Below are 14,619 nucleotides of genomic sequence, written 5' to 3'. Positions count from 1 at the left end.
TAAAAAATACAAACAGTTGTCCAAATTGAGCAAGTTAATAGCTATTGGAATAAAAGATGACTTAGCTCTATTGCTCTTGAATTTAGGCAGTTTAAATCGACGCCCAGATGGAAAGAGGTCAAATTCACTGTGCAAGGGGTAGTCATGACAGTCAGCGATTGCATTGGCTTTCCACACTATTTGTTTGACGTAGATCTCTGAAAGCTGTAGTTGTTGTAAAGCAATACTTTTGCTGGATACCTTCACTATCCTGTTGAGTCTGTTTTTATTGTGTGTATTAAGGTTACCTAACCAGGCTACCGCACTGAATGTTCTGAAGGGCACATCCAATGAAAACTGTATAAATTAAGTCATTGTTGTAGTATACACATTACAACAGTGGAGGTTTCTTTGGAAGAACAGTCTCTGTTGGCTCGTCTAACATTTGGCATCCGTGTTTTCCTCAAAGGTTAGTTTGTAATCAGCAATAGACCTAAGATATTTGAAACTGTTGACAATTTTAATTGCATTTGTACTAAACAGAAGAAACCATAATCCAACCAAACTCATAACACTGGTATAAGCAACAAGTTTAACTTAAGGGCTGCATTAAATACATTAAGTGACTGCTATAAAGTACAATGTATGTTATACACTGGAAGTCTCTTATCTTAATTGTGAGATTTATGTAATTAAAAAAAAAACAAATTATGTTTACATAATTTTATCTAGAATTTTCCACTGTGAAGACAACATTTGTGACAGTCTACAACAATTCTAAATGTACACTATTAAAATAATGTTAATATATAAAATAATTAAATATATCATTTAAACATATGGATATTTTCTTTAATAACACATTTTGGCTCAAGTAGCTGAGGCAATATTATTAATTAAATCCTGTGCTGCAGCTGAGCTATTGCTTATTATGTTGTGTTATTTTTCTGTGATATGATTGCAATTAGAAACCTGGATGCAATTAAGCAAATGTTGCTTGTATTTATTATTGATGCCACAAATGATATATTACATATTGTTAGCTGTTTTCAAATCACCTCCTTTTATACTCCTATATATAAGGCTTAACAATTACATATAGAAGGTGTCAAGCATGTGTGTCAACTAAACGCATCTTAGTGCTATTAAACAATTATAATTATTATAATAATCTCAAGGCCACCCAAAAGTCCTGTTAAAGGAAAAGCAGTAAGCAATGAACTTATTAAACAATATTCCTTTCAGCTCAATATAAAGGTATGGCAAAAGCAACAAGAACTGAATCTTGCTTTGCTTAATTCACTGACCATGCTGGAAAAGATAAATAAGAATCTGGCCATCTTATGTTTACCCATGAAGCATTAGTCAATGTACCTATTTCCCTGTGACTTGAGATACCCTGTTCTCAGTCCTGAGAACTTGCTATTTACAGTCATGGGTGCAAGCTAACATTTTCCCTGTCACTTTTTATTTTCTTTAGTTTCAATTCTCTGTATACCATATTTATTCACAACAAGTAGACCTTATTCCATTTCCCACGGAAATAAATCTTAGCCAGAGTTAGTATTTTAGCATAATTTTCACATGCTTAAGATCAAATTCTTTAGGTTTGTGTACCATATATCTTAGTTAATTTTGTCACTTTATTTTGCATTTTGTGAAAATAAATCTTTCTACAATGTCAAAAGTAGTTGTAATTTTAGATTGTGAAGTTTCCTTTTACTTTTGGTATTGGTTGGTTTATTTCCAGAAAAGCAAATATATTTTTAAAAAAATCATTCTTTAGTTCACATGCTTCACTGAGGACACTGCGAAACAGCACACAAGGTTATATCAACGGTGTTGTCCTTTGCAAGTGAATGTGTTGGCCAACAAATAATGTAATAAAGACAGTACTTCAGATTATAGGCAACGGTGTTGGCAGATATAGTTTCTGTTTCTCAGAAAACACACTTGTGTTTGGAAACTTGAAACAGCCCTTAATACACGGCCTACCAGGGGATATTACCAATAGATTTTCTCTCCACTGAGTTCACACTTACTCATGCCAAAGGAATGCTGCTAATAACTGAAGTGAACAATACGAAAATGGGTTAAATTTAAAAAATACATCGCATCTCTATTCCTCTGCCTCACTGTGTCTAGTCTTTCAGCAATTGCTTCTAAAGGGAACTGCGTTGCGCCGCTATAAGAGCTACAGAGGGGGGTGCTGTGGCTCTGTGGCTAAGGCTCTGCACCTGTGGCTGGAAGGTTGCCGGTTTGCATCCCATAGCTGGCAGAGGAATCCTACTCCGTTTGGCCCCCGAACAAGGCCCTTAACCCCAACTGCTCCCGGGGTGCTGTATAAATGGCTGACCCTGCACTCTGACTCCAAGCTTCTCTCCCTCTCTGTGTGTCTGTGTCTCATGGAGGGCAAGTTGGGGTATGCGAAAAGACTAATTCCTAATACAAGAAATTGTATAGGGCCATTAAAGTGATCTTATCTCTTATCTGATCTTAGATCTAATCTTAGTGTACTGACAGCCAGGCAGGGATGTGCTAGAATGGAATCTACCAGGTATTGTGTTGGGGGTCTGAATGAGAACTTGAGTCAGCTATAAAGAAAATACCTGAAAAGAGAAACTAAAGGATGCTGTCAACCAAGTGACCTTTGGAAAAAGTTGTAAAGGTAATTTGTCCTCCTTTAGACTCATATTAGTTTGGACAACATATAAATAGATTAAACATTGATATTTATAGTTTTAGTATGGGAACTTTATATTCTATGCGGTATTTTTGCAGACTAGTATCTATGCCCTTTAAAAGGAAATCAGGATAAACAAATATAAGATGCTTAAGGAGGCTACTTATGAGAAAGACTTAAAGTTTAAAGATAGACATCATTTTCTTACTCCAGACAGAGAGGGGAAGCAATAAATTAGAAAAATGTTAGGATACATATATAAAAGTGTAGTATTTAAATCAAGGGATGTCAAATTAAAATTATATAATGTACTAGAGAAACCACGTTTAGAATGTGTTGTAGAATTTTGGACACCACAATACAAAAATATATTATTGCTCTAGAATAAATCCAGAGTAGAGCAAATGGATATATTCCTGGGCAAAATAAGCGTTCTATACTGACTAAAGGCTGAAAAAACTTAGTATCAGTTCTGATTTCAAGCAATTTTAAACGCTTAACAATTCAAGGTTATCTTATTAAAGCACATTGTATGATGTGCAGTATGCTTTTCAGTTTATTTTTATAATGAGCTCCACTTATCAGGTTTTCTGCCAAGTGTTAAATTTGACCTGTTCTCCAATTTTATGTAGTTCTATACTATAGTTCTCCTATAGTATACCTTCTTCACAAGATTGAGTTATTGTTTTTCAGGACATCTCTTATCATCTAAACATTGGTTTATGTGAACATCATTCCACCATGCCAGCAGCCATATCACCCTGCAACTCACAACTGGCATCCCACTGAAGCTAAGCTAAGGTGTGAGCCTGGTAAGTACCTGGATGGGAGACCTCCTGGAAAAGCTAATTTTGCTGCCGGAAGAGGTGTTGGTGGGGCCAGTAGGGGGCGCTTGCCCTGTAGTCTGTGTGGGTCCTAATGCCCCAGTATAAGTATAAAAAATTAACCATTATTATATGGGTTGGCAAATATAATCAAAACATAACATAATTTCATGACAACAGAGACATTATTAACAACTACACTAACTGACAGATTCAACAAATTTGAACATTCATTTCATTCTCAGGTTCAACTTTTCATGTACATTTTTAAACCCCTTCCGTAGTTTTCTATTCATTATAGTATTCCTTCGGTCTATGTGTTACAGCTCCCTCTAGGAACAGTTACCTCAACTGCATCGAAAACAACTGTTACAATTGAAAAGCTACACCAACAACTACTCCTCACGCAGCATTATGTGATGATAATGATTATTGTCAGATATCTAACTCATGTGACTTACAAAATATACTGTCACATGTAAATACACCAAATTTTATACAAATAAAAATAACAAGAAAAAAAGTGAAACAGTCACAAGTTATGAGTGATATAGTACGCATACTATATATCAGAGCTGAAAACAGAAACTGAAATAAGTAATGAAGTCACGTCAAACAAGATGGAAAGAAAAGTCAAATTATTTTTTCTAAAATCAGATGGATAGCACTTATGACAATAAATAGTAAAAATAAAACTGTGAAAACCATCTCCTAGATAAAACAGTAAACTAGCCTTGTTTCTTTGCCAAATGTTTGTCTTATAATGGATTTTCACTGTTACAGCAAATCAGTGACAGCTGAATGAACTGTAAAGTTCTGATGGTTTAAAGTAAAATGTCTTATTAGACAAACAAAATTTAACTAATTAAATTGTGTATTGGGAGGTAACGTCTTGTACTTATGTTTATTAAGACCTGAAAACTTTAAATAATTTGCTGAAACAACATTTGTTAAACTTTCTGAACCTTTCTTTAAGATTGTAAGATAAATTACAAAAAGTAAAAAAGAGCAGCATTTTTACTTTTTTATTTAAAAAGACTGATCGTGGCCATCATGCATTTTGATGGCTGAAATTGCAGATTTTTCTCCTGGTTACTAATTTAATTATTTCAGCATCACCCTTCAGTCTCAGGTCCATGCAAGTACAGAGTAGTCTGCCGCTAATTAAATAGCTCAAATACAATGTCTGCTCACACAAGCCTGTAAACACTTGATGGGACGCAAAAGACTAGATTGTTTTCATCAGTGGGTGTTTGTCATGGCAACAACAGCTGTGTGAAAAGCTGAATCGCACTTTACAAGAAAGGAGCAGAAACTGCGAGCCTTAATCGTGACTTGTCAAATTTACATATTTATGCTCAGCAAAGGGATTGGATATAATTTACTCTACCTTTTACAATACGGAGCTGTCTGGTCAGGGCATGCTGCTGACACACACACCCACTACTGGTTTCCCTGTCATTCCAATTTCATTATTTCACATTAGCATTGCCTCTCAAATAGACATAGTCTATTTGATAAGCAGAGCTGTTCTCATGGAACATGGGGTGATTCTTATTCAAGTCTCACCAGAATCCCTTTCTTTCCACAGTTAATATATACTGAGTAAATCACTGTCAAAATGAAAATATACTATGCTTTTCTACATATTGTCCTTAATAGTATACTATTGCAGTGGTGATAAGCACAATAACATAGTAATCATGGATACAAAGACCTATGTTTGCACCAGGACTTCTAAGAACATGGATTTATTATGTATCCGTATCCTTACATTTCTTTAAGCAGATAATCTGCTGAATCACATCAGTGATGTGCTTGAAATTTAATTTTGCTGCTCTGGGGTATTATGGTGATAGAAAATCATACTTTTGTAAACCTTCACATTTGATAGATAGACCACAAACCTCTGCTCAATTGTAATCATTCTGTGTTTTGATAAAAATAGGCTCAAATAGCAGTATGGTGAAAAAATAATTTAACTAAATGCTGTAAATGGTACCAGCATTTTGAATGGGAAAAAAATACATTCAAATGAAAATAAACGTACACTCCATACCACTGAAAACAGGGAAAAAAGTTCATTTATTATTTGATATATGTTCAGACTACAGCCTGGAACTACCTAAAATTCTAAAGTGAAAAGGTGTAAAACTTTCATTCACATAGTGACTGTCTTCACAAACAATATTAAAATTAACAAATATAAAAATACAAAATTAACAACTTAATACAAAATGAGAAAAAGCCAATGTAAACTCTACGTGACTTTTAATATGAATTACACATTTTACATGAACTGGTTATAAATAGTTATTTGCATTGTTTTTTAGGCTGATTTATATTTTTTATTTGAGGTATAATGTAATTTCTAACAGCCTAAGGTAAAAATGGGGTAACTTCAAATCTTAAAAAATTAACAGACGAGGATCTAATTGTCTGCCACCAGGGGGCGAACTTGTACAGCTTTTGAAGATGAAGTACATGAGACCCAGTATCTATTCATATGGCACTGTTAATTATAGTGCTAAAGCTTTCAAATAATACACTGCGTAAAACATAAGACATCAATGCCAAAGTTGCATTAAGACTTATTTATATCAAATAAATATACGCATCAAATAAATTTGGAGGATTTCATTTGCTATCTTCACCTTTCAGCAAAATGATTGATTTTGGTCTGTGGCATCACGTCTACTAGCTGGAACAAAAGGAAATACTTTTTAGTGTAAGAGCTTCTTTAATGGAGTAATTGCTCAATAGAAAGCTTTCAAGCTCTTCCATTGAGAGACGCAATCAATTTGGTCTGACTGACAAACAGATTATTTACAGAGGAGTGTCTGAATGGGAGTATTTCACCCTAGGATTTCACAATAAAGAGTGTCAACAGAAAGGAACAAATAAACGTTTTTAATAGAAAAAATCACAAAGGAATTTAAAACTGCTCAAATCTATACTATCGTAAGCCTCGTGTGCTTGTCCTTTCTCTGTTTATGGATAGCTACCTTTAGACACCCCAACTGAAGCCTGTAAACTTAACTGCACAGTCTGGACCGGCTTACTGGACAGCAGCCTATATCTCCCATAATGAGCTGTGAATCAGAATACTCAGCCAGTCAAAGACAGATGGCAGCAGCCTTCCATCCATTCATTTTCTAACTGCTTCATACAATTCAGGGTTGTGGGGGAGCCAGAGCCTATCCCTTTTAGCATCGGTTACAAAGCAGGATACACCACTGACAGGACACCAGTCTATCGTGTACTGTCCAGGGTGTATCCCATCTTGCACCCGCTGCTAACCGACACTCACACCAAGATCAGTTTTCCCAGAAGCCAGTTATCCTCCACAATGTCTTTGGACTGTGGGAAATACAAACATACAAACTCCACACAGACAGCACCCCAGGTCCGGAATTGAACCCGGGGCCCCAGTGCTGCACGGCAGCAATGCTCACCACTGTGCCACCCGACCAGCCTTTCTTTACTATCCTATTTTCCTTGGTTTCGCTGAATTTAACTTTTTATTCTGCTTTGAGTTTATACAGTATGTGTGCACAGCCATGTTTTTTTCAGTTTTTTCAGAATTCAGAACACATGTGGGAACCTCACTGACTTTTTAGTAGTTTTAAATGTCCTGCGTCTGATTCTTTTAGTTGAAGTGGACCCCAGTGGCTTGGTAACTGTGCACTGATGGAAGCCATCTGGACTTTTTTTATAAATAGGGACTCAGAGGAATCTCAGAGGAATCACCAGTACTCAAGTATCGTGACTGTTAGCCTTGCTTGTGTTCCTGGACCTTGCTTCCTAAAATATTTTAAACACACTTGGCATGCACAATGAATTAATATAGCTAAAACCTAAGACTTCACTTTATTATGTGCACAAAACAGTACTCAGAAGAACTGCACTCACAAAACATCCTATGGATACTAATACTATTAATAAGTAAACTTATATTCAATATTTATACATTGTAATAAAAGAAATAAACAAACGGGACAGTAAAAGATGGCATAATGTTGGAACATGATGTCTGTTTAATCAGTTCTTACCTCATCACTGTAGCTGATTTGATTCTACCTTTATGATTTGAGTTGCTGTCAGAGAGACTACAGATTTTAAACTATTTTAATGCTTTCAAATTACAAAAGCATAGCCTAATAAATACTTAAATGCCTTTATGACTAAGTAACAGAAATAGATATTTACTTGTATGTTTAAATAACAGGAAAAAAATATTTTTTATAGTAAACCAACATTTATACAGAAGGAAATGACAAATAAAAAGGCAGGAATAATATCAGGTATTTCTGCATTACTTCTATCCATTGGGCTAAATCACCTCATCACCTTTGCCCAATTAACTTTCTCACTAATAAGATGGTCTAATGCTTATGCCATAGTGCCATCAGAGGCACTCAAGTGTATCAGAGACAATGAATGATCAATTAATTAAACTTTAAAACATTTATTCAATATCCAAAATTGGTATATTCTCTTAAAACCACACCTGCATACATAGAATGTTTCGTTTCACGTTCAGTATACAAGACGTGTATACCCTGTAGAAACAACAAGGTTAATGGAAGTCAAAAAGATACACTGCACTTCTATTGGATATTCTGTAAAGTATCTTTTTTGTCCCATTTTCATGAAGGATTAAAACACACTTGCATATCCATTCTTGAAACAAGTTATAAGAAAAATCAAGTTTGTCTGTTTTAATCAAGTCATTACTATGGTTTCCCTTTTATTATTCACTTTTCACAGAAAAGCATTGTTATTGAAAAAGTAACAAGTGAAATGACTTTTGCACACCCTCCATATTGAAACATTATCCACTACTTCAATTTTAAATCATATTTAATGGGACTGCTTTTTTAATGCACGCAAACAGGTTGCAAGTGACACATACTGCTTCATAACTACAAATTGCCTTGTCAAATTTGATTGCTCATTTGTTTCTTTAGTAAAGTCATCAGAGGTAATTACAGCACGGGTCAGGGAAAAGAGCAATAGTAATTAAAATGTAATGCAAGCCAATGGTGATTTGCAAACTAATTCATAAAACTCCTGAACTTTAAAAGATTAAGTTGCAGGACCCATTAAAACTATTTTAATTATACCTCTCTCAGATTCTAATTTGACTGAAAGAAAAAAGTGTTGTTTTTCTTCTGAAGGAAGAATAGGAAATTCTATTGTATTTTGTAAATTAAAATCTTCACTTTACATCTACCTCATTAACCAATGCTGTCAATAACTACCAGATTAATTCATAGGGACATATGTATATACAGTACTGCACAGAAGTGGAAGTAATTCCAATTTGAATACATTTATTCATGTTGTTTGGAAAAATAGTTAAGACATTTTTGTAAATAAATGTAAAATATCATTTTTTGGCTTGACTTACTAGAATAAGAGAGGATACAGGAAATTTGGCTCAATGTGCTCATTTGTTTGTTTAGCAGGTGATAGAAGTAATTCTGCACAGTCCATGCCATAGTACAATATTCAAAATGTTTCAAATTGAATCCATTTAAAAGTTAGCTACTTAGATTTTAAATATTTATTGTTTCTGTAGTGAGAAAAGCACTGACTGAGGCCAGCCTGCACTTGATGGGCATTTTGCATATCTCCCAACACTCATATTCCAAAGGGAGGATCATTACAGTTCTCCAAAGCTGAGTAGATCAACCAAAACAGCAGAACAGAAATGAACATAGCTATTTTGCCTTCTGGGGAATCTGGACTTCGCTCTGAGGTCAGCACCAGTAGCCTGGGCCCAGAGGGTTTAATGGGGTGCGCCAGGTTTTAAAATACTGCCTGAGGATCAGAACTTGTAGGAAACATCTTGTGCAACTGTGTACATTAACAAAAACACATACAGTACATACAGTACTTTTAAGATATCTTGATACGAAGAAATATTATCACTATAAAGAAATACTGAGAGTTCATCATTAATACATGTGCACTTATTTTTTTAAATAAAGGCTATTTACAGTTCTTCCCCAATAGGAACACAGTTCAGTGTAAATGCTGTTCACCTGTGATTGATATTTATCTTTTCAAAAGACTTCCCATTCTTTGCAGCAGTCCACAGTGGATAGCCTAATGCCTGTAGGGTCATAAAACGTTCCATCTGTAGAGGATAATCTCCTTTTTGCTAACATTAAAATTTACTTCTTGAAGCTGTAAAACCACGAAGAGCTTCCAGCTGCATTTGAATCGAGTGAGTATAAAGTATTATAATGCCAGATGAGGCAGATACTGAGGGACACTGATTTCCTAGGGGGCTTGTCACAATGAGACTTTGACGGACTACAAAGTCAGTGAACAACCCCAACCAGCCTTCTGTCTCAATTTACTCACAGCTTTGCACTCATTTCTACATTTACCACAGTTTATTTTCTCATAGACACAGATGTCTTTGGTTGGCAGAGCTATGTACCAAGAGGTATGTACTTTGTAGTCCAGTATGTAAATTACAGCCATTGATGAGATGATTCACTTCCACTGGGACAGGTTCGTTTTTGAGTTTCTTAGGCATCTATCCAGATTGAGCACTATTTCGAAACCACACACTCCAAGTAACATGCTTCTTCTTAGTGTTTCTGAGCCTTCCAGATGCAAGACATGTGAGAGCCCAGTGTGCTGCAGTATAGGCAGATAGACACAATAACAGGGAATACATGGATAATAACAGTGACTTACTTTGCCTTGGCTTCAGCATCTTCATAAGCTTTGTTTGACACATCCTCTAGCCCCCCAATCAAGTGTTTAAATGAGCTGAAAAAAGAGTTTTTGAAACATAAATGCCAAAAAATAATTCTTACAACAGAGACCAGATAATAACAATTTGCCAGAAGCACAGTGTTAACCGTGGACCGTATGTAACCTGTTTACCTCTTAATATATGTGATTGATTGCTTGTTGAAGGACTGAAAGGCCGGATGTTTGAATTAGGAGCTCAAGTGGTAGCACTAGGGAAGCAAAACTGGTGTTTAAGTGTTCTTGAGTAAGGGATGGAAAATGAGCATATAAAAAAGCAAACAATTGTGTCTGACGATTGGAGGTTTTTGGTGCATTTGTGGTTGTATTGCTTTAGCTTACAGTATAAAATTGAAATTGATTGCCTGATACATGTTATTTCAGTAATATTCAATAGTTTATAATGTGCCATCATTTCTCTTCTTTCCAGCTAACATTGTTATGATACAGTATTTGTAGAAGATCGCTGTATTATCACACATGTTTTACAGTTAGGAAACTAGACAGCCAATAGAATTTTCAGCATGAAAACAATCTTTTAACACATAATGAAATGCAAAAAGAGTACAAACCTTCTAAGAAGAAATATTTTTCGATTTTAACAGTTGGAGAAAAGAAATCATAGCAAATCATAAGTTTCCTGCATTCTATTTATGCACATATTTTGCATTAGTACATAAATGTCCAAGACAATAGGTAAGTCTCTAATAAGAGACATCAAACACCCACAAAGCAGGAAATCAACATCAAAGCTCTCTGGACCTCAGAGGATTAACTTCAATTAGCTCAGTATTGTAAGATGTAAATCACAATAACACAGGGGCACTTTAGGCCAGGTGAAAAACTTAAAAAGATTGTCAAGAAAAAGGCCAACTTAACACAGGCACTTTGGAGATTAGGTTTCCATTATAGTTGACACTGGGCACAGCCCCATCAGAGGAACATGTGTCTTGTACAACAGAACTCAGTCCAAGACTAAATTTCATTCAGCTTATTTTCATCAATCAATATGCATCTTAAGACAGTTGTCATTAGTATTGTGCATTAAACTTTAATATTATAGCTTATAAGGGAACCTCTCACAAATGTTGTTTGATGGCTAATGCTTTCTGTAATTTAATATTTCATAAGATTTTTAACTGCATAAGACCCAATATTAAATACTAAAACCTCTACAAAGATATTCTTGAATGTCCATGAATTTCAATTTCTTACCATGTTTGCTTTCCGTTTTTCTTTAGATTAAGAACAATTTCACAAACGATTGGACCAAGATAGAAGAGGAGAGTTTGATATTATGCACTGCTGGCAAAATGTTATTAACTTACTCTCAGGTTTTCAATGAGGATTTAGAGTTAATTTATTTTCTCCTAAAATGCAAAATACTTCTGAATACTTTCAGTCTGTTAAAAACAAATTCCTTTTTTGAGGAGAGTAATTGCCCTGCCTCTTTCTCAAAAACAGTATGAATGAAAGTGATCAGCTGAGAAGGCACTGGAAACTGAAGTCTATGAAAATTTCCCTTTGTGATACACAGATGCGATATTTTATGGCACGATACAACAAAATATATCTATTTTTCTCTTTCATGGAAGCTTCTTCATTTTTGAGAGCTTGGCTGTGCATTTATTATATGTTATCGTGCAATACTCTGCCATCTGTTGCATACCAAAGCAAAGTACATCAGAGGCTAAGAGGGGTCTGATTACCATAACATGGTTCAATAAGGGCAGGTCAATGTGCTCATTTAAATGTTCCATCACACAAGTCCTTTAGAGAGCCCCGTTTTCCAAAACGAATTCAAATTTTCCCTGAGGCTGCTATGATACCATCATCATCCTTGAGCTCTCTGGAATATGCTGATGGATAGTATTTTAACATTTCTTTGCTGAATAAAATTTGAATGTGGAACTGTATTTATTGTTCACCACCAATAAATTATTTTGAATAAATAAATTCCACCCCTTCAATTGTATTTTTCAGGCTTCACAAAAATGGTTATTTAGTAAAAAATTGTCACTCCCCATCACTTGTTATTTAAAACAATGCAAATATCCCTTGCTTAGTAAGTACAAAATGTGCAAATGCAGATTAAGAGATGAGGTAAACTGCATTGCATTCTCATGTATCATTAGTGGGCAGAACATAATGTACGGTTTAATCAAAAATTACTTAATATTTATTTATACTTATTATAAATAATAGACCTTCAGATCAAATATACCAATATATTGCACAAAATATTATACACTGTAACAAACATACTAATGGCTTGCAAGATATTTATGACAATATTAGAAAAGAAAACCTGAACAGATATTGTGTGAAAGCCATTTAATGGAAACCTGCTGTAGAATATAGAACATAAAGCTGCATAATCTAGACCTTTAACATTCAGATCTTAGCATCATTAATACAAGTAAACCAAATGCTACTTCACTGTGACAATTTCAGCTTGAAAGTAAAATTTCAGTTTATTGATTGGAAATTTTCCACAGTATTCCTGTTTTCTGTTAAGATTAAGTACATGATTAGCTGAGTCCAAGAAAAAGAGCAGATATTAGTGGTTATTTGTCAGGCCAGCAGCATGGAATCATGGTTAGGACTCTAGACTAGAGGGTCATAGGTTCAAATCCTATATTACATGCTGCTGTTGTACGATTAAACAAAGTATTTAATTCATATTTCTCTAGTAAATACCCAGCTGAAGGAATGTGTATTCCCCCAGTGATTGTTGACATTATGACTTGTTCTCAATTGAATTAATAAAATATGAAAAAGTTCAGGTGGGTAGCTGGATCAGCATGCCTAGGCCACAAAGGACCAAGTGATAGGTTTGTGAGGAAGAAGTGTGCCACACCTGAAGAAGGCTCCACAGCCGAAACTTTGTGTTTTCTTTCTTCTCTTTTCAGCATGGAATAAACCTATTACTTGGTCCTTTGCAGATTAAAAAGTTGTTTTGTGTGTTGTGGTTAGAGCTTTCATCGTTCAAGCCAGGAGGTTAGGAATACCTCGAAATTATAGCTCTTCCCCAAATGAACATATTCAAAAGATCAGGTGACTTTGAATACACAATTGTGTCAGTGAGGTTTTCTGATGTTTCCAACATGTAACCTTCCCAAATTGGAACCAAGTCTCAGCCTTGGAGATGGGCAATGCCTTCTTATTTATAGAAGCTGATATGGATAGGGTGATGGGAACTGAGAGCTTTGTCTCAATCTTTAAACCTTAAATACAGTGGGCTGCAAATTAACCTGGCCCCTTAGAAACCCTGTGTTTTAAAAAAAAAATCTTCCCTGCCTGGTGATGCAAGATTGATATCTTTTGTCCTGAACTAAAACACTAAGCAATAAACTAACCTTCATGGTCTGATATGGAGCATGTTTTGTTGACGTGTCTCCACAGCTCCCAATCCATCTGTATTTCTGTTCAGCACTCACGAATCATGATCCAGTGGCGTAGCAGTACCAGGAAATCTACATGAACCTGATAATTATCTGCCGGTCTAGCATCCGAACAGTGAACAGCGGCCAAAATAAGTAAATCTTAATGAGCTGAGCTGTAAACCTTTCATCCAGGCTTGGTAATGAAATTAGTGGTTGATTTCCTGCATTGGCATTAGGTCCTTTCAGTATTTGTCTGCACAGAAACTCCCTTTGTAGCCCAGTCTTATGGCCATGGAGCTCTGTGGTAGATGGCACTGTGTCAACCACACATTTAGCCACACATTTCAACAGTGTGCAGCTGATTCACAAGGGAAGCATGCTGCACCGTGAAACAAGTGTTGTGTTAATTACACGCTGTAGAGCCTACTTCAGGTCTTGAAAACACTTTGTTCTTTCTTGTACAACATCTACTTGTTCCTTTGCTGCCCTCAGGCTGACAGAGCTCTTCTGTTGAACCTCTTCATGCTATCCCATGAGACTCAAAATCATCAATGTCAGTATGTGGAAGCCACTTTTAATGGAGTTGTGTCGTTACTTACTTTACTGTTTTTTTTCTTCTATTAAAACCATACAGGTTTGAGGCTCCTTAGTGTGAAATGGAGGAAAAGAAAATTTGATAATGACCTTTTAAGGCTAAATTCATATCTTGGAATACAAGGCAACAATAACAACCAAAAGATTTTAAAACAAAACACCTCCAACTGAGAAATGTGTGATTCAGCCATAATTGTATAATTGTCAGTCGACTGAGACTCCACACATTGAAACTAAACTTTCAGTAAACACAGGGAAAGCATTCGAGATGAAAGATTATCAAAGCATGATTTGACCAATTAACAGATTATTGTTCACAATTGCACAATCAAAACAAAGCAAAACGAAAAAGGTAAAACTAACACACATCTACAGACGT

At 35.4% G+C, this 14,619-nt stretch overlaps 1 protein-coding gene across 2 annotated transcripts in view; it reads right to left on the bottom strand.

Moving 5' to 3' along the window:
• The window catches only part of prkg1b (protein kinase cGMP-dependent 1b), a 147,272-nt gene that overhangs the window by 12,746 nt on the left and 119,907 nt on the right, over positions 1 to 14,619 (bottom strand). For both annotated transcript variants that reach the window (XM_088634834.1, XM_088634833.1), the window contains exon 9: positions 10,204 to 10,278. In XM_088634834.1, coding sequence (XP_088490960.1) covers positions 10,204 to 10,278 — 75 coding nt within the window. The remainder of the gene's footprint in view (positions 1 to 10,203; positions 10,279 to 14,619) is intronic.

Source organism: Lepisosteus platostomus, chromosome 6, assembly GCF_059453375.1.
Source record: "Lepisosteus platostomus isolate fLepPlt1 chromosome 6, fLepPlt1.hap1, whole genome shotgun sequence".
Taxonomy (NCBI): domain Eukaryota; kingdom Metazoa; phylum Chordata; class Actinopteri; order Semionotiformes; family Lepisosteidae; genus Lepisosteus; species Lepisosteus platostomus.
This window is presented reverse-complemented; position numbering and strand designations above follow the sequence as displayed.